This window comes from Zeus faber (genome assembly GCF_960531495.2).
Source record: "Zeus faber genome assembly, chromosome: 22".
Lineage (NCBI taxonomy): Eukaryota > Metazoa > Chordata > Actinopteri > Zeiformes > Zeidae > Zeus > Zeus faber.
The window spans coordinates 18,016,346-18,040,509 of NC_137209.1; the positions used below are offsets into that span (position 1 = coordinate 18,016,346).

At 47.0% G+C, this 24,164-nt stretch overlaps 2 protein-coding genes across 2 annotated transcripts in view; both read right to left on the reverse strand.

The window, feature by feature from the left end:
• Window positions 1-17,518, reverse strand: part of camta2 (calmodulin binding transcription activator 2) — a 33,297-nt gene extending 15,779 nt beyond the window's left edge. The window contains exons 1-14 of the mRNA XM_080023583.1: window positions 17,496-17,518; window positions 16,638-16,726; window positions 14,684-14,796; window positions 14,266-14,333; window positions 13,990-14,125; window positions 12,378-12,449; window positions 12,024-12,171; window positions 10,688-10,816; window positions 10,336-10,492; window positions 10,072-10,204; window positions 9,607-9,819; window positions 7,605-8,381; window positions 5,927-6,053; window positions 5,530-5,664 (exon numbers count right to left, since the gene is read on the reverse strand). Coding sequence (XP_079879709.1) covers window positions 5,530-5,664; window positions 5,927-6,053; window positions 7,605-8,381; window positions 9,607-9,819; window positions 10,072-10,204; window positions 10,336-10,492; window positions 10,688-10,816; window positions 12,024-12,171; window positions 12,378-12,449; window positions 13,990-14,125; window positions 14,266-14,333; window positions 14,684-14,796; window positions 16,638-16,671 — 2,242 coding nt within the window. The 5' untranslated portion in view covers window positions 16,672-16,726; window positions 17,496-17,518. The remainder of the gene's footprint in view (window positions 1-5,529; window positions 5,665-5,926; window positions 6,054-7,604; window positions 8,382-9,606; window positions 9,820-10,071; window positions 10,205-10,335; window positions 10,493-10,687; window positions 10,817-12,023; window positions 12,172-12,377; window positions 12,450-13,989; window positions 14,126-14,265; window positions 14,334-14,683; window positions 14,797-16,637; window positions 16,727-17,495) is intronic.
• A 2,192-nt stretch (window positions 17,519-19,710) lies between these two features.
• On the reverse strand, window positions 19,711-23,775 carry LOC307247590 (stress-associated endoplasmic reticulum protein 2). Its single transcript, XM_080023767.1, has 3 exons — window positions 23,644-23,775; window positions 20,859-20,934; window positions 19,711-20,768 (listed from the first exon to the last, which is right to left on the reverse strand). Exons 1-3 carry the CDS (start codon window positions 23,725-23,727, stop codon window positions 20,728-20,730), a joined length of 201 nt encoding a protein of 66 aa, XP_079879893.1. The 5' UTR covers window positions 23,728-23,775; the 3' UTR covers window positions 19,711-20,727.
• Window positions 23,776-24,164: the final 389 nt, after the last annotated feature.

Sequence of the window (24,164 nt, forward strand, 5' to 3'; positions counted from 1 at the left end):
TCACCGCTCGCACACAAAGGCACATATATGAACACTCACACTTAAATAACAATTTACATGAACAACCATTCATTCAGACAGAAAGAGTCGGTGGAACCGATAGACAGAGACAGGCGGAAGCAGAGACAGACAGGCTGATTAACGGGAGGACAGGCAGGCAGGACGTTGAAGAGCAAAAAGTAAAAGCGCGTCAGTAAGCGGTAGCACTCAGTCTTTGATCCACCGAAGAAAGGCCTTGTGGGAAATCTGCAGGGAGCAAGCAGCATTGGCCGCAGCTCAACTATCTCTCTCTCTCTCCCTCTCTCTCTCTCTCTCTCTCTTAACCCCACATTCCTGGTGCTGTGCCAAACACTCCAGTACACATGAAACCAGGGATGACAGACAGAGAGAGAGCGAGAGAGAGAGAGAGAGAGAGAGAGACAGAGAGGTAGTGAGACAGAGAGGTAGTGAGACAGAGAGAGAGACAGAAGACAAAAAGAAGGACAAAGAGAGAGAGACAGAAACAGAGAGGCAGAAAGACAGAGGGTGTGGTCTGATCACCCGGTGGACTCAGATCGCTCAGGTGGTCAGGGACTAGGGAGCCACATTACTTTAGTCTGAACGCGCACGTGTCCATGTCCCTGACTCAGAGAGACATCACAGGATCTGAAGTTTAAAAAAAAAAAAAAAGGAAAAAAAAGCTGATATGGTGATGGGCTGTGCTCATGTAACATTTCCTGAAATAACCAAACGAATGTCCTCCCACATTTCACAGCCACGGTGATGTGGGAAGGTGCACTGAAGCTCTTCTTCACTGACTCACCGTGCATTCCTTTATTCTGCCCTCACGTGGCAGTTTACCACTTTGGTTCTACTCAGAAATCTAGAGGCACCTGTGGTTCAGACCGTTAACTGGAAAACATACTGGAAACATTCCACTGGTGCTCCAGTGAATGAGAGCAATCTGAGTAACCACCTAGCAACAGCACGATTTAGGCCAATTAGAGAGCAGTATTCTTGTTGCCTCACGAATCAAAATCAATGCTGAGTACAGGAAAGACAAGACTTTTTTTTTCCCTGATAAAACTCTTCCCTCTGGTTTATTTCCTCTGTAGCGTCGTTGCCGAAATGCATGCTAGCACATGTGGGTCATTCAAGTTCGCCAAGTGACAAAATGATGCATGATCCTAGTATGTGAGCAGTTCTGGGCTTTGCTCACCAGAACACAGTGAAGACAGTACATTATAGTAAATGCCTTACAGTATATTACAGTACAATAGTACAGTAAACAGCACACAGTAAAGTGTATGTGTGTGTGTGTGTGTGTGTGTGTGTGTGTCTGTATCTGTATGTGGGATAACTTGCTCTAATTCAGCTAATCAGCAGGAAAAGATTAAGAGGCACGCATACGGATGAGAGAGAGACGGAGATACAGAGTGAGACGGCCAGTGAGACTTTGATCGAATCAAGGAGCATTACAAGTCACTGAGAAGGATCCATGATGGATCAGAGTGTCGACGATGCCAACACTGGTCAAGAAAAGCGGAACTACAACAAGAAACGAAAAAAATAAAAAATAAAATCCCAAAATAAAATGCAATAAATAATCCAAACGAGAAAAATAACAGACATGCTGCCATGCTGTTCTCTCTGAGCATGAGCGCAGAACTTCATGAGCGAAAACTTCCTCTCAAGCCAAGAAACCACTGACCCTGCGTGCTCAAAAAAAAAAAAAAAAAACACCAACCCGAATGAATGAGCCTCGACACAAACAAACTTTCTTGTGTTGAAAGTAAGAAACTCGCACAACCGTAGGTTGTAAAGGAGAGGAACCGGTCCCCCCCTTTGACGGGGATGGAAAAACCTCCCTCCACAGTCCTGGACACAAGTCTGGAGGACCGGACGTCTGGTCCACATTCACTGCCCTAGTTTCGCCCGGACCAACAGAAATCCGCGAGGATCTCCTGGACCTTCCTCTCTGTCTCCCGCGGAGACGGTGAGCCTGTGCCGCAGCAGGAAGTCAAACGTTTTTTTTTCCCCAACTAAAACACTCGCCCTAAACGACGGCCGTGGCAACCGCCGTTTCCCGTTCGGACGACTTGGTGCACGCCAAGCCAGAAGGCAGAATCACACACCGGCCGCTCAAATCGGAAGTCCGGAGAAATATGAACGGAGAAAGCAAATCAACAACTGACAGTAGAAAAAGGTTTCTACGGGACACAAACTCCCAGCATGCACCGAGTAAGAGGAGAGACGGACAGATGAGAGAGATGTGTGTGTACTATTATTTACTACTGACCATTATGATCAATTAGACACTAAACAATTAATGAGTACAGTTAACAAGTATGAAGAAATCTGGAAATGATAGATTTCAGATATCAATTTACGTCAGAAATCGTCAAGACTAGAAAAAAGTCAAATGAGACAATGAACCAGTGAATGAGTTAGTACGCTGATTAATATTAAGTTAATAATATCAAAACACTTATATACATATAACACCAAGTCCCATAAAAAAAAGTAGTAAATACTAAGTATTTGTTCCAAAAGTAACAGCAAATTTATATAGGTATTTTACTGTAGTACATTAAGTTATTGTCCCTAATGTTTTTATTCTGATTTGTAGGGGTCCATCCCATAGTGTTGGTCTCCTATTGTTATTGTTCGGATTATTATTATTTTTATTCTACTTGGCACTTTTTGGGCTAAAACTGTATGGAACAGAACAACCGCTGTAGCTACAGACACTGTTGAGGTGTCGTCAGAAGCAAAATTTAACACGCCAACGTTTGGAGACTTCCGGTCGGGTGGCGGAGCGAATGAGTCCGTGCACTCAGACGCTTTGTGACATCATCATCCAATTTGCTATATATGTGCAGGCTGTGGCTGCGAACGGCCATTCGCATCGTGCGAGCCGTGCGATGTGGACCCCATCGCACTGTAATGGTTACAAACTGCGCACGCGTGTGTGTTTATTGCCTTACATACTTTACGTTTGCGGAGCGTTTTGTTTGATAGTTTGTTATTTTGCCTTTTTGTAAATAAACACATTCTGCATTCAAACCAGTCGTGATACACAAACTGAAGGAGTCGAAAACAGATTCCGTGGTTGTGTCCTCACACATGGAGTTGTCTTGCAGCTCCAGAGCAACGGGTCCGAATTGCGTCTGTTTTATTTTCGTCCCAAAGGTTCAAAAAGTGTATGAAAAGTCTCTGAGGGACATGCAGTGTTTCATCCGTTTGAATGGAACCGTGTTGTTGGGAACTTCCACACGGAGTGATCTCCTTCCACAGAGACACGGTGAGGCAGGACTCTGGACCACAGGAAGTAGACAGACACCTTCTCTTTTTTGGGATAAAGTCATAACACGCAACCAGTGAATCCTTGTATTCTGCATGTCGCCAGCACCAATTATGTGAGCGGATGCTGCATTCATTGTAAACTCGGAAAATCGGGAACTCGAAATTATTTTAATTTGTGTCGATAATTGACCCTGTATATTCCTGCCTGCAGCTTTATTTATTATTATTTTTCTCCTTGGCATTTTTCAGGCTAAGTGTCTGGGTTAGGACACGCACGGACATGGTTGAGGTCTACATTCTTGGTCTGGCAGCATTCGAGAGAGTGGTAACGCAAGCCCCTTTCATACGTAGTTCCCAGTAAATTACTGGGGTAACCATTCCGAAACCACGAGTGAGTTCACGGAAAATTTCCGTCTCGCGCCTCTTCATACATGCCATGATAATGCTGGAATAGATGGGGGAAGGGACAGTCCATCAGAAGTCACCCGGAGCGATCCCGGTCCGCTCCCCCCGTGCCAGAGAGCGACAGACGGAGCAGTAGCGGTGTAAAGCATGGACAAAGCTCATTCACTTGCGTGCACAAAGAGGATTTATGTGGACGTAGCAGGCAAATTAAAAATAAATATAATCTAATCTCGATTAAATCCCAAAATAAATAAACAAGGCAATAAACATATAAATAAGTGTAAATATAAATATATAGATGAGTAAATATACGCCCAACGGACTGGGTGGAGGTGGTGGTGCGCCCGAGCCCCCAAGTGCGCCAGCCATGGTGGGGGGATCTTTCATTCCGATTCATAGGATCTTTCATCACTTTCTTTGTGCCGCAGGGTTTGGCGAGACCCTCCGAATCTCATGCAAAGTTACCATTTTCAACATTTTTTGAGATTAGATTAAACTAATTGTCACTGCACAGAGTGCAAGTACTGAGGCAACGAAATGCATTTCTCTGCATTTCCCTATCCTTGTAACTGACGTATCTAGGAGCAGTGGGAGCAGTTTTATGGAACCTCAGAAAACTGTAATACATACTTTACACAACTAAACTGGACCCCGTATATTGCTGCCTGCAGCAATATTTATTATTAAGGGTCCAGCCGGCAGTGTTATTGCTGTATCCTTTTGTTATTGCTGGGATTTTTATTATAATTCTCCTTGGCATTTTTTGGGCTAAAAGTGTCTGGAACACGACAATGGCTGAACCCACGGACGTGGCTGAGCTATCGCCAGAACCTGGACGTCTCAGACATCTCGTGGTTCAAGTTTGATTCACATCGATCTACATTGTCGGAGCAGGAATTTGTGAAAAACCGAGGAGAATCTCTCAGAGGTAGCAGAACTTTGGCATACCTTCATTCGTTTGTGGAGTGGGTACTTTGTGACATCATCTAATTTGTCATATATGTCCAGGTTGTGGCTTTGGGTGCTCAGTCACACCCGGCGAGGACCGCGGTATAGGGCTGCATGATCAATCCCATTTTCATCGCCATCGGGATACGAAAATGCACATTAAAGACATTGCAAAAGACTGCCTGAAACGCGATGAATAAGAAAAATCATTCTATTAAATAAATTGTTTTTTTCACGCTTTTTTTTTTTTTTTTAAATACATCTGAGAGAGCGCCGCCATCCACGAGTGATTACCCGGTGGACTCGTTCTCTGTACAGACGCCGAGGCGAAGCGGACACACGGCTCTCTGTGCGTGCTCCAAAACAGGGAGTGATGGTGCGTTCACGGAACTCTGAAAACTTGGGACGTAATGCTGCATTCAATGGAACTCGGATAACTGTAATTTGCGTTGTTTTTCCTAAAAAAAAAATAATAATAATAATTTCAAGAGTTGTGTTTGTTGAGTTTAGAAATTATTGTGTTATTAGTTGTTATGTGATAATTGTATTGTTTGTGTCTTTTTGTGTTCCAGATGCCGAGGAGTCCTAAAGACAGTAAAGAAGCAGTAGGCAGAACGTCCACCCTGCCCTCCATGTGAACTCGGGACGTTTGTTATTGGTGTTGGTAGGAAGTGATGCTGCATTTCATGGGAACTCTGAAAACTGTGATTCGTAACTAACACGACCATCCTGGACCCTGTGTATTGGTGCCTGCAGCTATATTTATTATTAATAATAATAATAATAATAATAATAATAATAATAATAATAATAATTATTATTATTATTATTATTATTATTATTATTATCTGTTTCATTAGTCACAAAAAAATAGTAATACAGTGTACTGACCATCCAGTGAGAGCCAGTCCAGCTGGGAACTGGGCAGCGAACTGGAGTTTCGGGCTCGGTATTCAAACAGGACCGATGAGGAGGCCGACACGCCGGACTCCACGACCTGGAGACACACCAGACCAGCCTCATGGGCTGGATGGGGAGGGTTACAAAACAGGGCCCTTTCCTGCAGCAGCTGTATTACACTGTGGAAGGTTAGAACGCAGCACTGCAGTACAACGCCCCCTGCTGGTAAAGCAGCTGTATTACACTACGGACAACTACAACACAGCACTGCAGTACAGCTCCACCTGCTGGTACAACAGCTGTATTACATTATGGAGCACTAAGTGTAGGAGTGCTGTGTGTGTACTTGGAGTGTATATAATAGTGCTGTGGATCAGTAGTACGTTACCTGGACAGTAGCAGCGTAACACCCCAGGTTGGATAAGAGAAGCAGAAACTGAGCTCTGGTCAAACAGACAGGAGTATCTTCCAGAAGTTTCTACCCAAGGCCCCGTGATGAGCACCTTCACCCCTCCCTGCAAATGTGCATCATCATGCAACACAGGAGAACTTGATACTTTATACAATTCATACAGTACATTTCACAAGGTGTTCCGCAGAGAATATCACGTCAAACACCATCGAGAAGAAAGGGAGGTATAAGAAGTAAATTAGCAGGAAACAAGCATGGAGGTAGAAGAAAGAAGAAACTTAGAGTTTCAGTTCAGAAAAAAGTTACAGTTTCTTATTCTTAGAAGAATAAGAAAAAATAAAATATAAATAAAACGATATAAAGAAAGAACTAAAGCCATGTCTTGGAACAGATTTAACATTGTTTTAAAGCACCAACAGTCAATGCTAAATTATTGCTACAGCCAGTTTATTCTAGCATAGGGCACTCTCGTCTACAGTCCGGTAGTCTACTTTAAATAGGACTGCTCTGGCCTACAGTCTTCCTCATGTGGAATAGGATGCTCTTGTCGATCGTCAGCCTATTCCAGATTAGTACCGCTCTAATCTAGTCTGTTAGTCCACTTTAAAACAGACCAGCTCTAGTTGACAGTAGGTCAGTCTACTTAAGATGAAGAACACTCTTGTCGAGAGCCTGATAGTCTACTTGAGTATAGGACCACTCTCGTCTACAGTCTGGTAGTCTACTTTGAATGGGACTGCTCTGGTCTCCAGTCAGTCTTTTCCACATTAGCACCGCTCTCGTCTACAGTCTGTCTACTTTAGAAAAGGACTGGTCTTGACGACAGTCTGTAGCGTGTAGAGGAGGATGCTTGCTTCTACAGGCTATTTTAGACATGGATGCTCTGGGCTACAACCTGTCAGTTTACTTTGAATAGCACCACTCTAGTCTACAGTTCTGTCTAATTTAGAATGGGACCACTGTAGACTTTTCTGTCTACTATAGAATAGGATGCTCTAGTCTACAGCCAGGCTTATTTAGAATAGGACCAATCTAGTCTGCAGTCCATTTTACATTTACATTTACATTGTCATTTAGCAGACGCTTTTATCCAAAGCGACTTACAAGGGAGAATAACATTCAAGATACATTGCGACAGAGATTAGTGTAACAACAACATTAGTGTAACAATAAATACTGCAAGGTAGTGCTAAGTAATTGTAGGTTAGGACAGGAGGTACTCACTGAAGAGCTGGGTCTTCAAGTGCTTCTTAAAGACAGAGAGGGAGGTCCCTGCTCTGGTCATTTTTGGCAGCTCGTTCCACCAACGTGGAACTACAAATGAGAATAGCCTGGATTGCCGTGGCTGTATGGCCGGCAGAGCCAGGCGACGCTCATTTGACGAGCGCAGCATCCGGGGGGTAACATGTGCTCTTACAAGAGCAGTTAAGTATGCGGGAGCATTCCCAGCCCAGACAAGGTTCCCATTTTAGACAAGGTTGCTCTAGTCTACAGTCTCTCTACTTTACAATATGACCGCTCTAGATGTTTCTGTCTCCTATAGAAGAGGATGCTCTAGTCTATAGTCACGCAACTTTAAAATAGGACCGCTCTAGTCTAGTCTACTACAGCATAGGGTTAAGCTAAGTAACTCTAACCTCTACAGTCTACGTACCTCAGGGTAAGACCACTCCGGTGAGAAGTCTGTGATGATGGGAAGGCGAGAGGAGGAGGAGGGGGGCAGGATGGGGAAGGGGAGGAAGGAGGAGGATGGAGAGGGCTGGGGAGGCACCATGTAGCGTACCGCTGAATGAAAGAGGCCTTGGTTTGTGCCGTGGGCGAGGTTGGGGGCAGAGTTTGGGTGAACGGCCGTGTTCTCCTCTGTGATTAGCTCAGAGATCAGGTCGGGAAACTGACTGTCAAATGAAATGTCTAACTCCTCCCCCACACGACCGCCATGCTCATCCGTTGTCGAGTGAGTCTCCATGGGCATATGCTCCTCATCGGAGCTACAACCACCCTCCTCCTTGATGTGAACCTGGGACCTGGCCATGCTGGAGTTAGCATGTAAGCTAAACAGAGTTGTACTCGTTGCCCTTTGGCTGTTGGAGGCTGTAGTGCTGGCGAAGGAGCTAGCGGCATTAGCAGCTGGGTTCAGTCTCCCATGTTCTCTCTCCTCTGTCCCTTGGTCACCCTCTCTCTCCCTCTCCTGCAGCAGAAGTTGCTGCTGATTGGCCAGCTGAGAAAGGGATGCGTTTGTGGTTGTGGGCGGAGTCGTATGATTTGACAAACTATGCCGTTTTGGCTGCTGTCTGTCACCATGAGGCGGTGTCTTATTGGCCACCTGGAGCTGAGGGGTGGGGCTCTGTGTATCTCGGCCAATCAAAAGCAGTGATGGAGTGCCGCTGCCTGGAGGTTGCTGTGGTAACAAGACAGAGGAGGTGTGGCTTGGCTGAAAGACAAACAGGCAACACGAACAGTAAAGAGACTTATTCAAATTACAAATTGAAATAAATGCACTGAACTGAATGAATAAGAAAGGCTTCTGGATAAGGAACTTTTTGTCCTTGCTACTTTAAACAATAAGTGCAACATTTAAATGGACACAATGGAAGGCAATTCGGCCAAAATGCGCGGCATGTGCGAACTGAGGTCTAGCTAGGTGGTCTGAAGTCCACTTTGCAGTGCCCCCTGAAAGTCGACGAGCCGAATCATCAGTCGGAAACCCGTCAGTCAACTGATTTTTCAAGTCGAGCAGTTGTTCTTTTTTTTTGTTTTGTTATTGTCAGTGTGCATTACAATAACAGGATAAAGCAGATAGCTTACACATTGCACAGGGATATAATTTCAATGAGAAATCAGAAATATATTTTCTTATATGTGTGAAACGTCCGTGCCTGGACACAGATACAGACACGGTTCTCTGTGCGCTCCGATGGGGGAGAGCCAAAAGGACCAGCCGTGCCCCATCCTCGAAATAAAACAACTAAAAAACAGTGTGGGGACGGGGCACGGAGGAACGGGGCACGACTGGTAAACTCGTTACGATTATTTTCCGTTTATAACGAATGGAGAGGGGGTGATTGGGGAGGGGGTGAGCCTTGGGCGGTCGCCTATGTTTCCTATAGGAAGGGCGGCCCCGCCGTCAGCGGAAAATAGAATATTCGCATTAAGCAAAATTTGATTTTACTGACAAAATTCTATTATTATTATTATATATTTTTGGGGAATTTTCATGCTTTATTTGACAGTGATAGTGGGGGAAGAAAGGGGACAGAGAGAGGATGACATGCAGTCAATGGCCACTTGCCAGAATCGATCCCGGGCCGCTGCGGTAAGGACTGAGCCTTGTATATGGTGTGCACTACCCAGTTAGCTACCGGGGATCCCTGACTGGCAAAATTCTGAGTCGGCTACAGTCCTAGTTCAAGTTCAAGACTGTGATTAAGGTTATATTAAAAATGTTGATAGTCTTGTGCACTTGATCAGCACTCGACATTATTTGCTTAGAACTTCGGACATGTAAGTACATAATACGAAATAAAATAAAAATCGGACAAACTCTTCACGTTGAAATTAAGACCTCATCAATTCAGATTAAAGACTATTTAACGATTTTAAAGAACCAACCCTGGAACCAGGCTTTACAGAAGAGAAACAACAGGTTGGACAACTACCTGAAGGAGAGGCAGCTTGCTGGGAGGAGCCTGGACTTCTTCCTGGCCTGGACCCTGCTCTTCCTCCTCCTCTTCCTCCTCCAGCTCCAGACACAGCGGGGGGAGGGAGGGGGGGAGGGCCGGCTCTCTGTCGGGCTCGGAGGAGGAGAGGGAGGAGAGAGAGAGTGGAGGAGAGCAGGGCAGCGGGGGAGGTCCGCCATACGTCTGGCCCCGCTTGGGGGAGTTGAGGAAGGCGTCAGGGTTGAACGGCGGGGGCAGCGAGGGGGGAGGTGGTGGAGGTGGAGAGGAGAGGAGCAGGCCTCCAATCACAGGAGAGGGGAGGAGGGTCAGGGAGAGGGTGGAGGAGCCAGGAGGGGGAGTGGAGGGAGGACGAGGGGAGAGGAGCAGCTGACTCCTCCTCCGCTGGCCTTCTTCCTCTCCTCCTCCTCCTCCTCCTCCTCCTCCTCCTCCTCCTCCCGTCAGTGCCGAGGTCGTCGCCATGACGATCACGGCGTTCTGCGGGAGCGCCACCGCAGTCACGCCGTTGCAGTGGTCGCCGTAGAAACCGTTGACACGCCCGCCGATGTTCGCGGCCGAGAAGGGTCGGGGTGGAGAGGAGCTGTGGACACAAAACCGCAGTCACCGTGACAACCGCGACAACAGCGACACTTGAACGACAGAACAACAACTAAATAACTCAAGGAATTGATTTCAGCTGCAAATGTCCATCGTGATCTGACAGCGTCTCACCTGGTGGGAGGGGAAGGAGAGGAGAGGTGGGGGGGCTTCTTCTCTCCTCCTCCTCCTCCTCCTCCTCCTCTCTCCTCCTGCTCAGAGGAGAGTTTCGGGGAAATGATGCGATGTTTGGTGCTGTTACAGCGATGGGGAACGTTTCCTCCTGAGGAGACTGGACACAGTGGGGGTGTGTGTGTGTGTGTGTGTGTGTGTGTGTGTGTGTGTGTGTGTGTGTGTGTGTGTGTGTGTGTGTGTGCGGAGGTTGTGTAATCATCATCTTGTGTATTTTGCATTTCCTAATTCCCATTTCCCAAAAGCTCCTCCCTTAGAAAACTAACGAGCATGACGACGCGTGTGTGCGCGCTACCTAGTGTTGTGTTGCACAGGCAGGTGTGTGTTCTCGGCTGTGGTTTCGTTTGCTGCTGGTCGAGAATGTGTTGAACGAGCTGCTCCACACTGAAGTCTGCAGAGCCAACGCTCCACTTCATACTGTGGACTAGAGAGAGAGAGAAAGAGAAAGAAAGAGAGAGAGAGAGAGAGAGAGAGAGAGAGAGAGAGAGAGAGATGTTTTAAAGAGGACCTATCAAGAACAATTCACTTTTTCAGTGCTTGTGCATGTACATTTGTGTCTGTGATGGTTCTACTAACACACACAGTGTGAAGTAAGATGACCCGGTCCATTTGTGGTGGGACTGTTTCTGTGTCCATTTCAGAAAACATGTCACAAAACGGGGCGTTCACATTTGCAGCCCCTTCCTACGGCTCCTGTAAGAATTAGTACCGCCCTCCCGTCCGAGTGACACTACCCACGGCTCGAGAATAACAAGCGTAAGAAAGAGGAATTGATACCAATTATCCGTAAAGAAACTGCAAATTATGTAAATGTAAGTACTTAAAAAACAACTCTGCTGCGTTTCTTTCTTAAAAAATGTTTGCCGGAGACAGACTGTAGGCTGCGGCGTGCGATCTGCTGTGCGTTTCTCCAAGCAAAACTGATAAAAATAGTGTTTTTATCATAGATGTAATTAATTTCTGCCATGCACATTAAACAAAGAATCGTTGGTACTCGCACAAACTGGAGGCACGGCAACAAAAGTCGGAACAAACTCTTAAATGATGCCTTCCAGATGTAAAATGAGTGGAGATTCAGCAACTGGATTGCTTATTTCAAGTACAACGGAACCCGGAACTTGTGCTCAAACCCCATTGGCTCACAGAATTAGGGGCCTCGGGTGGGTGGCTCCTCCCACAAAAAAAACAGCCCGTCCTGGAACAGGATGGGTTAGAGGCATGTTAGGATGGCTAGATTGCATCATCTGAGTGGTATTTTTAGCGAAAAAAAAAAATCAAAAACATGATTTGCGGACATCAGAGACCTATTTTAACTTGTTAAAAAAGGAGCATAATGTCTCCCCTACAAGAGGACTGACCTCAGTTGCAGTTTGACTGACTGTTTAAAATGAGCATAATAAGCTTTACTGCTCAAGTAAGTAGGAGCAGAAAACCAGAGGTTGAATCAATATCTTTAACACTTAAATTGCACATTGTAACCGACTGTTATTAGCTGTAATAAAATATCTCTAACTGTATTCAAGATAGCTATATATCTCAGAAGTGAGGCATTCCGGGTAATCACAACAAAAAGCTACATCGCTACTCGCGGCAGCCATCTATGACACGGTTTTAGCCAGGCAACGACGTACACATGGGTTTCAGCTGGTTCACCAGCTCCTCTTGGCTCCAGCGCAGACTGTCGTGGCGGTCGGACACGGAGCACAGCAGCGGGCCGCATTTCCCAGAGTCCTCGAGTGACGGGACGTTCAGGTAGTGGACCAGGACGATGTCGGGGTTCTAACGCGCGCGCGCACGCACACACACACACACACACACACACACACACACACACACACACACACACACACACACACACACACACACACACACACACACACACACACACACACACACACACACACACACACACACACACACACACTTGATACAAAAAAACATACACATATTACAGCGTGTGTTGTGTGTGTGTGTGTATATATCACCTGTAGAAGCCAGTAGCATCGTCTGTGGAAAGTCGGAACGATGGATGAATGAACGTAGCAGCCATACAGACACTGTAACCATAACAACAGCAGTTACAATAAGGTTTGATGCTCCAAACACATTTTCACTGCTAAATGGTAAATACTTGAAGTATGTCAGACAGGAACAGGAAGAGGGTCTGACATAAACAGGAAGAGGGTGTGGCACAAACAGGAAGACCGTCTGACAGAAACAGAAATAGGGTCTGACAGATACAGGAAGAGGGTCTGACACGAACAGGAAGAGGATCTGACACAAACAGGAAGAGGGTCTGACACAAATAGGAAGATGGTCTGACACAAATAGGAAGATGGTCTGACACAAACAGGAAGAGGGTCTGACAAACAGGAAGAGGGTCTGACACAAACAGGAAGAGGGTCTGACAGGAACAGAAATAGGATCTGACAGGAACAGGAAGAGGATCTGACACAAACAGGAAGAGGGTCTAACACAAACAGGAAGCGGGTCTGACACAAACAAGAAGAGGGTCTGACACAAACAGGAAGAGGGTCTGAAACAAACAGGAAGAGGGTCTGACAAACAGGAAGAGGGTCTGACAAATAGGAAGAGGGTCTGACAGAAACAGAAATAGGGGCCATTTCTCAATACCAAGTACCCAAAGTCCGGACTTGCGGACTTGGTAGTTCAGACTTGGCAAGTTCGACTCAGGAGTACAGACTCCCGGGGACGAATACCATTACTTGGTGCAAAATGCATTCCGGGATATTTGGCTGTCCCAAGTCCACACAAGTCACCACCGATGCATCCTCGATAAATGGGATGAGCAAGTCCACATCCGGGCATTTGGACTGGACATGGCTTGATGCATACTTTTAATTGGAACAGTACTTGGGCTGCGACTGATGACGTTTCACAAGTCCACAAGAACACAACTACAGACAAGAACGCAGATTGAGAAAGCGCGAGAGTCTGACGGAAACAGGAAGAGGGTCTGACACAAACAGGAAGAGGGTCTGACACAAACAGGAAGAGGGTCTGACACAAACAGGAAGCAGGTCTGACACAAACAAGAAGAGGGTCTGACACAAACAGGAAGAGCGTCTGACACAAACAGAAAGCGGGTCTAACACAAACAGGAAGCGGGTCTGACACAAACAGGAATAGGGTGCGACACAAACAGGAAGAGGGTCTGACACAAACAGGAGGTTCTGACACAAACAGGAAGGGGGTCTGACAGAAAAACGAATAGGGTCTGCAAACAGGAAGGGGGTCTGACAGGAAGAGGGTCTAACACAAACAGGAAGGGGGTCTGACACAAACAGGAAGAGGGTCTGACAGGAAGAGGGTCTAACACAAACAGTAAGAGGGTCTGACACAAACAGGAAGAGGGTCTGACACAAACAGGAAGAGGGTCTGACAGATACAGGGAGACGGTCTGACAGAAACAGGGAGACGGTCTGACAGAAACAGGAAGAGGGTCTGACAGAAACAGGAAGAGGGTCTGACAGAAACAGGAAGAGGGTCTGACAGACACAGGAAGAGGGTCTGACAGACACAAGAAGAGGGTCTGACAGACACAAGAAGAGGGTCTGACAAAAAACAGTAAGTGACCTCCATGCCCTGGACTTTGAGCTTCATGTGATCCTCCCGGGTGGTTTTTCCGTCTTTGCGTTTTTTCCAGCAGTATCCATCTTTTCTGTACTTCACCTTCTTCCTGTTGTACAATATGATACTGCCATTCACTGGCCTGGATGGGGAGAGAGAGAGAATCAGAGACAGGAGAGAGAGAGAGCGAACAAGTGAGACTTTCAGAGAGCAGGAGAGGAACTGTGCGGTTCTGTATGTGCTGTGTACTAATGTGTAGCAGTACTGTAGTAGTACTAGTACCTTGTTTTCAGAGAGTAGGAGAGCCACTCCTCATGGTGATCGAACGATGTGAGAAAAGAAGCAATTTCCTGGAGAGAGAAATAATACTACATTACGTCAGAATTACTACATTACGACAGCTCAAATACAGTATCACTACAGCATCACTACAATAGTACTACAGCACTACAGACGGATGGCCATGGCACTACGGTGTACTATATTGTGCGGTGGTGTTGTGTAATATCATAGTGTACTGTACTGCAGTACTATAGTGTAACTTAGTGTAGAGAACTTCTGTAGCATGTTACTATAGTACTGCAGCGCTATGATGTGCAATACTACAGTAGTAAAGCTGTTTAGTACTCCAGTATTACTACAGCAGTACTCCAGTAGCACTTCAGTATTGCGACACTGGTACTCGTACTCCAGCATGTACCTCGTTGGTGTTCCAGCGCAGACGCTCCTTTGGGAGGTTTGGAGAACGGGGGAGACACTCCAAGAGCTTGTTTGGAACAAACACCTTCATCTTCACCTGTTTACCTGTCTCTACTGGGAGGGGGACCTGGGTTAATTACATTACATTACATTACATTACATTTCATTTAGCAGACGCTTTTATCCAAAGGGACTTACAATTGTTCAAACACCGACGGACGCAGCCATCAGGAGCAATTAGGGGTTAAGTGTCTTGCTCACGTTAACACTCAACACATGTTCCCTAAATTATTATTTAATTCGCTTCCTGTGTGGGGAAAAACAAAAGGAACCGGCCCCTGAGATCAACCGACCGATTGACCTGAAAATGAAACGAGAATCACGGCGGACGATGGAACACAGCTGCACAGTTGAACCTTCAAACCCCGCTCCCGTTGAGCCTCACTCATGAATGCATGCGTAGAAATGTTCTTACTTTTCTCAGATACGTAAAGTGATGAGGCGTGGGCACCGGCCACGTTTGTTCCTGGATGCTGTTTTTTCCAGAATATCGCATATAATAAAATTGCATAATTGATAATACAACAAGGGCTTCTCTCACCACCTCACCTCAACTCACCGCCATTGACCAATACAAGTACAGAATCTCGACAGATGCGCTCTCTCCCGAAGCCACATATCAATATCCATAAAATATATCCAGAAAGCGACTTCCACTGTCAAACCTGCTTGGAGATGAATATGATTGCTTTATAGCCGGCTTGTGTAAAGTTACCCCGCCGCATATACAACAGAGTTCATTTCAGGATCCTAGACTTGAACATATTGAAAAACTCGAAGCATTAATCTGTGCGGCACACTGTTCATGAGCGAGGCCAAAAGAATATTGACTCAAGACCCGCGAGCGATTTGTTGGTATCGAACAAATCTTGAAAATGACTGGGGAGTCTGGAGTCACAACAGAGCCGTTCGTTTTCGACTCGACAGCTGCGGCCGGACACAGGCAGCCACTGAGGCTCCACCCTCGCTTCACCCTTGTCACATTACATCATCTTTCTGCTTCTCCTCTGAGTTTTGGACGCTGCGGCTCCGTCTCCACTCTGTCTGTACTCTGTGTGTTTACGAGTGCAACCTGTGGGCGGGGCTTTTCTCTAAATCGGCAAACGTGATCGGTCAAAGGTTAAAGGTCAGCATTAGTTTGTCCAAACTAATTGGCTTTGCGTTGGAACTTGTCGAACGCGGAAATGAACAGTTCTGTGGATTTTTTTAATCTAAATGATCGAGTGATTTTACTTCAATATCAAGGGACAAAAAATATGGTGATAATTAACGCTATGGTTTTATCGCCCGTCACTAATTCAAATTGTTCTTAGGCGGCAAATATTTTCACCGGAAATTATGACCTGAGAGATATACATGTGTCGGACCTCAACAGATTTTCCCGGTCAAAAACCGGTTATCATCGGATAACGGAAACTCTGGTGCAATATTGATACCTCGAATAAAGAAGCAAACGGCGAGTTTATCCAAAAGGCCAACTTGTGTGTGTGTTTTTTCCCGTGAGAAAGAGTAGATTACCCCAGTGTTTTTCACCATGAGTCGCTGCGACTTTCACCAACATGCATGTTTTTAGCGGGAACTGCACTGGTGTGAATAAAGGGTGAAGGCATTCAGCATGATTCATACTGAATGTGACTGCTTCACACTGAGAATAATTAATTGGCAGCATTAAATGATTCCTGTGAGAATTCCATTCACAAATGAGTGACAAACAAAGTGTCATAAAATTGACAGATCTCAAAAAAATTTGGGATGGATCTCCAAAAAGAGCCGAACTTCCCATCACTCATGTTAAACCCCAACCCATCGAGAGAGAGAGAGAGAGAGAGAGCCGTTCATCATCAGAGAGGGATGCACGCACGCACGCGCACGCACGCACACACACGCACACACACCTGTCTCCGTGGTAACCATTTCCTTGTTGCTCATGGCGACGACTTGATGCGGGGACGTCACGCAATGCACGACTTTCTGCACGTCCACACTGCAACACACACACACACACACACACACACACACACAGCTGAAAGTCAAGTAGCAAGAAGCTCTCTGTTGCTAAGTAACCCGTGAATGTTCAAACAGCAAAAAGGCAGGACAGACAGACCGTAAGAGAGACAGACAGTACGGAACAGACAGTCAGACAGACAGAAGGAGCAGACAGTCGGAGGGACACACAATAAGAGAGGTAGAAAGACAGACACACACAGTAGGACAGACGGACAGCAAGAGACGGACAGCAAGAGAGCCGAGAGAGACAGCGAGAGAGAGACAGGCAGTAAGGGAAACAGACAGCAAGAGAGAGACAGGCAGTAAGGGAGAGACAGACAGCAAGAGAGAGACAGGCAGTAAGGGAGACAGAGGCAGTGAGGGTGATAGACAGCCAGAGAGAGACCGGCAGTAAGGGAGAGATGACAGCAAGAGAGAGACAGGCAGTAAGGGAGAGAAAGGCAGTCAGGGAGACAGACAGCAAGAAAGAGACAGACAATAAGGGAGACAGGCAACAAGAGAGACAGACAGCCATTATTTAACTCAACTAGACAGTCAGCTACATGCTAGCCGGCTAGCCATAGCCACCGCCGTTAAGCTGCTAGCTAGTTAGCGTCGCACAGTAACTGGAAGCTGCTCTCCGTGGCGTTCCGGCTGCTGCAGCCCGCCGGAAAACCCCTGGCAAGCAGCGGGATCCGCAGTAGAGCGGGTCGGGGGAGTTGTTAGCTCCGGGAGGCAAAAGTTGAAAAAGCCATTTAGACATTTACCATCAGCCCTCCGCACCGCCGCCATCTTGTCCAGCTCTGACGTCACGGCGCGGGGGCTGGTGGGAGGGAGGAAGACGCTCGAGAGAATGTTTACACTTTCCCATCTTTATTTGAGGTTATTTTAATATCATATATATATTATTTAATATATTCAACATTATTTTGTTATTAACACTTATCAGTGTTGGAGTTTTGTTTGTCGTCGCTTACTTGCATCTACGTTTATTTTTAACTGCAACCTACAACATGTAAAACCTATTAAAATGTTTTCAATTTGATTTGGGAATGCAAACTCCTCCATGTCAATAAATATATTTAAAAAAATAAGACTCAATGTCTACATGTGTCAACTACTTTTATTTTATGGAAACTTATTCGAGGTAGTCATTACTTTTGTATTTTCCATTTGCTTTGGCAACATAAATGTATTTTCCTCTATCAGTAGGGATGGATTTTGAGTTGAATTGAGACACGGAGCAGTGGGACGATGCTGATGAGAGGGGGTGAGATGAGAGGGGAGTGAGAGATGAGGATGAGAGGATGACGAGGATGAGAGATGAGGAGGATGATAAAGGAGAGGAGGATGAGAAATGGGGATGAGAGGGGAGAGGAGGATGATAAATGAGGATGAGAGAGGAGAGATGAGAGGGGGATGAGATAGGGATGACAGAGGAGGGGGGATGAGATGAGGATGAAAGATGAGCATGAGAGACGAGGCGGGTGAGAAGAGAGGAGGATAAGCGAGGAGGATGGGAGATGAGGATGAGAGATGAGGATGAGAGAGATGAGGAGGATGAGAGAGGGGGGTGAGAGCTGGAGGATGAGAGATGAGGCAGACGGGGAGAGGATGAGTGGCGAGGACAAGAGGAGAGGATGGGAAATGAGGATGAAAGATGAGGATGAGAGATGAAGAGGATGGGAGGAGTATGATGAGAAATGAGGATGAAATATGAGGATTAGAGCTGAAGAGGATGAAGATGAGAGATGAGAGTGGGGAGGATGAGAGGAGGATAAGCGGGGAGGATGGGAGATGAGGATGAGATGAGAGGGGGTGAGATGAGGATGAGAGATGAGAAGGATGAGAGGAGGATGAGAGCTGGAGGATGAGAGATGAGGCAGATGAGAGGATGATGAACGGGGAGGACGAGAGAGGATGACAGATGAGGAGGATGAGAGAGATTAAGAGAATGGGGGATGAGAGATGAGAGGAGGATGAGGAACGAGGATGAGATGAGGATTACAGCTGAAGAGGATGAGAGATGGTGAGAGATGAGAGGAGGAGGAGGATGAGATATTAGGTGGATGAGAGGAGGATAAGCGAGGAGGATGGGAGATCAGGATGAGAAATGAGGCTGGGTGAAATGAGGACGAGAGAGAAAAAGAAACAGAAGAAGAAACAGACTTTATTCATCACACAACAACACATGCTTGCACACACACACACATGCACATGCTTTGATGGTGGCCGGTGAAATGGACTCTCTGCTTTTGACCCATCCTGGCTTGTCCTTCCTCTGGGGGCACAGCCAGGAGCAGTGGGCAGCATACGTGGACGCGCCCGGGGACCAGGTGATAATTGTCCATCGCTGGTCAGACGATGATGGGTGCATGTTTTTGGTGGGGGTCCTTACTGACGTGAGGTGGAGGAAACCCCATGTGAGCACGGGGAGAACATGCAAACTCCACACAGAAAGGCTCCTATTTGGGAGATAACCCGCCGGAGCACCGTGCCAACAGCACCCCAGGCGGGAATCGAACCCAGGACCTTCTTGCTGTGAGGCAGCAGTGCAATGCACTGCGCCACCGTGCCCCTCACGAGAGATGAGGAGGATGAGAAATTATGATGAAAGGTGAGGATGAGAGAGATGAAGAGGATGAGAGATGAGGATGAGAAATGAGGCTGAGATGAGAAGGGGGCTAGATGAGGCTGAGAGAGATGCGGATGAGAGCTGAGGGTGAGAGATTAGGCAGATGAGGAGAGGATGATGAGTGGGGAGGACGAGAGAGATGAAGAGGATGAGGGATGAGAGGGGGAGCAGGATGAGAGATGAGGATTAGAGGGTTAAGAGTCTGAAAGCATGCGGCGTGCCGCCCCCCGCAGGCACAACCGCTGCACTGCAGTTAAAGCACCAGTCAACACCACGGCGCTCGGTTCTGCTCGGGCTCTGGGACAAACGTTAAAACATCAACATTAAAGACGAGAGGACAGAGGAGGTAATTAGAGAAAAATATCTTGTTTATTCGTATAAAACGCCTGCATGTCATCCAGAGCGTGTCAGTGCAGCGGGTCTGTGTGCGGTACCTCCGTCGCCGTGGCAATGCCACACCGAGCCGCACAACAACACAACCACCGTTACCAGGCAGAGAACAAGACATCCCATCATCATCATCAGTTTCCATTTGTTTAAACAGAATATCCAACGACTAATTCTACACATTAAATAAAAACCGATTTTATAGACGACCACATCGTCTTTCCAGGGAAGCGTTGATTGAAGGAGGTGTTTCGAGTGTGTGTGTGTGTGTGTGTGTGTGTGTGAGTTAACTGTCACTGGCACAGCATCCTGGGGCTGATTCACATGCGTCGCTCGGGGGAAGAAAAAAACAAACAAAAAAAAAACCCAAAAAAACAAGCATATTTGTTTGGAAGGTCGGAAGAGACCCGAGCGCCGAAAAGACACGGCATACGAATTAACCCTGGAACCTTTCTGGACGAATGGAGGGAGGGAGAGAGACAGAGAAGAAAGGATCCAGGGTGGAGGGAGAGGAGACATACAAAACGGGAGTCACAAAGTGAAGGAGTGAACCGAGTGGGTGATAAATTAATATTCATATGAGCTATATTACAGAGGAGGAGGAGGAGGAGGAGGGCAGGACGATAGAGAGCAGGAGATGAGGGGGATATTAGGACAAAATTCCACCAGCTGCACATTGCAACAGAAAGCTTATATTTAAAATGTTTTCAACTGAGAATACAGCAAATCAGTGTCAATAACCAATACTTCATCAATAACCACTGCGTTATCAATACTCAAAATAATAGCTCTTCACTGGCATTTACAGAGAGAGAAGAGAAATAGAAGTGTAAAGAAGAAGAGAGAGACAGACAATGTTTAGGTCACAGTGGGTGCAGAGTGTTGGCAGTAGCTCCATGGAGGAACGGGGGTGGGGGGTGGGGGGCGTCACACTGGCTGGAGTCCAGGGAAGAGGCTCCTTTCCTGGGTCGAGGTCATCACAAGCCCTGCCTGATGCTCTGGATGATCTGGAAGATGGCTGCGACACAACAGACACACACACACCTTGAAACCAGTGTCTAGTGGGAGAACACACCGGTTGCCTAGAATGGACTGGTTCAACACTGACCTGATCCACAGACCACGAAGACGAACAAGGCGAGCAGCCAGGGCCCGACGGGAGACTTATCGTCGGTCACTGGACGCTGTAACACACACACACACACACACACACACACACACACACACACACACACACACACACACACACACACACACACACACACACACACACACACACACACACACACACACACACACACACACACGTTGTAAAACCAAGGTCCCCTCTGAGCTAAAACCTTTATTGTTATCCAGATAACCACTTGTGGACTGAGGCGGGGCAGATCGTTTTAAGCGCAGAACTTGGAACAGCTCTGTTTTCAACCGGGAGGGTTAACTTCCTGAAACTGGGGCAGGTTGAACCTGATCAGGGTCCCGTGTGCAAAGTGCGAGGGGGGTCTGGATGTCTTGCGTTATTGTAGTAAAATACATATTTCAGTTTATACTTAAAACTAAAGTCCTGGTGCTCAGTACCTCTAAGGATTTGGAGATAACATCAGATTCCGTGTCTTACTGCACATACACACAGCTCTGCTACGCCCGCACGCAGCAGAGGATCAAGTTTAGGAAGTGCCAGACGGGGGGGGGGGGGGGGGGGGGTTCTGGGGGGGACTTTAAGCCCACCCCAGAACCGAGTCAGAACATCTGCATTGGCTAATTGGGAAAGGCCCAGAGGTTCAAATAAGGACTGAAACAGCTGGTGCACAGCATGGAGGGAGGTGCTTCATGAACCTGGAATCAGCCACAACTCTACAACAGATCAGCTCCGACAACAGTGAAATACTGTGAAAACCGAAGAATAAACCAAATATCAATAAAGAAGTGCATTAATTGGAAAAAGGAAGCATTTAGAAATGAGGACCAGATTGAGCAAAAAAACGACACAAAGGGAACTTAACCGGCTGTTAAAGGAGACAAAAGGAGGACATTACTCAACAACATTCCACCGGTTTGAAAAAAAAAAACTTTGACCTCAGGTTCCAAGCCCATGATTTTTCCCCCAATCGATGCAATGCTGTTTTAAACTCAAGGCTGACTCGGGCATAAGGTCGGGGGTTCAGCGGTCACCGTTCCATCAGTGAGAGATCTAGACGGGGTTTCGGCTCGCCTCTCTGTTAAAAACCTGCGCCGAAGAGCCTACTTTGGTTTGGTGTCCCCGCACTATGGACAAAAACAAAGTAATAACTTAGCACTCCCATTCCAAAATAGTCTCCAATTATTACCGGGGCCTTAGCACTGGCCTCGATTGTGATTAAACGTTTTGAGAAATATATCGTGTCTTTACCAAAAACTGAGGTAAACCACCCTTCAAGGTTTGCTTATAGACAAGGAAGGAGCACTTTGATGATGCACTCCTGAGACACTTGGAGGACACTTAAGCATATAAATGCACATTTACTTTATGTATTTTATTTATAACTGGGCAGATTGAACCAGAAGAATGTCAATTATTTTACTACATTTTCTTTTCTATCTAACAGAGTGCAACATGTAGAGGTAAATAAGGGAATATCTGATCCTAAATCTATTAGTACAGGTGCCCCCCAAGGCTGTGTGAGCTCCACATTATACGCCAACGGTTGTGTGAACGAAACTCCCCAAAACGGAACAGTTTGTGGATGGGCGTGACGCTCACCACCTTATTGCGACCGTGAAGAAGAGCGAGAGAGATGATATTCGGTCCGAAGTCAATCGGTGACCGTAGTCCAGGAAACCCTCACGACGTACCAATAATTCAGGTCCCTACGTATAAATATCACTGCGTCCGCATTGACAGCTCGCTTACATGTACAAGTCGAAAAACCTTGGTTCTAGGCTACAGCAGAGGGTGTGTTTTTGTTTTTTTGAGACGGCTTAGACTCGAGGGTGTAAATAGCAGACTCATGTTTTTGTCTCATCCAACGATCTTGATACGGCATACGAGTGCGGTATGGTAACCTGTCATCACGGTCAAAGTCTCAGCTCGCACATGGGAGAAAGGAACATCACTACCTTCAGTCTCCATGTGAAGATGCTGAATGACCCGACACATTCTGAACCCAGTGTTGGAGGTGTTTCCTTCAGGCTGACGGTCCAGAATCCCAAACTGCAGACTGAAGAACTCATTCACTCCGTCCTCCAAGATATTAAATGGCAACAAGCAGCAGTACTGCATGGTTTTATTTGGGGACTAAGATATTGTGATTTGATTGACTGATTCATTATATATGGTTTTATTATTTGAAGCTCTTGTCTTTTTGTCACCTTTTGTGATTTTAAACCACTTCTATCTCACACTCCACACGTTAATTTAAGCCTATTTATGCACGAGTGGATGTCTGTATAATCTATGTACTGCGTGTGTGTGCATTGTGACGTTGTTGATGCAGGAGCACAAGACCGTTTCCCTGCAGAACATTAAAGTTTATCCGATCTGAGGTCAAATAAATTAACTCTTGTGCTTTTACGAAGGTTTTTATAGCGGATGTTCGATCCGGTTCCCTTCCCACTCAACGCGAAGCCAAAGCCGCCGGGCGTCCGTGCCGTCGCCCGCATTCAGGCTGGAGCGCCTCACGCTACACCTGCACGGCTCCCTGCTAACTGCGCCTAGCCGCGCTAACCGCAGGTGCCGCCGCCAAATGCGGGACGGGGGCCCTTTCGGCGGCGACCGATCTCGACGCGGTGGTAACGTGATGCGAGGCGAGGCGAGGCGAGAACGCGAGGCTGGGTGCGCACGACCGCAGCCAAGCCGCGGCCAGTTGTGCCAGCGCCGGCTAGAAGGCTAAGCTTCCGGGCTAACGAGGCTAGCTTACCGCTGTTTTCTGGACGTGTCCCCGCTGCGTGATGCTCTTGCTGTGCCGCTCGTTCGCAACCTTCATCCGCTGCACCGCCGACATGTTGGAGGGTAGAGCGGGAGAATCCGGGGGGGGGGGGGGCTCTGCTGGTTCCTACTGAGCCGCTCCAGCAGAGATGCGTGCGGAGCGGTGGCGCTGCGGTCCCGAAGGGGTTAGCTTAGCTTAAACGGCTAGCGGAAGTTGAGGCGGCTGCTCGGCGGTCATGTGCGTGGCGTCGCGTCGCCCCCTGGCGGAACGACGGCGGACCGCGGGTGTAAAAAAAAAAAAAAAAACCGGTATTGTGATGCGAATTAAATGCATTTGATTTCAGGTGTAGAACAACGTTTATCAACCCCGAGGCCCTGCCGGTCCGTCGGTAACAGTCAGGGCTGCAGCCGGTACAGCGGCCCTGTGTTTAGTCAGAACTTGTAGTGGTTGAAAGTGGTGACTCCTTTTAGAGTCTCAGCGCTTGCCGAGTGACTCGGTAAAAATGAGTCGTT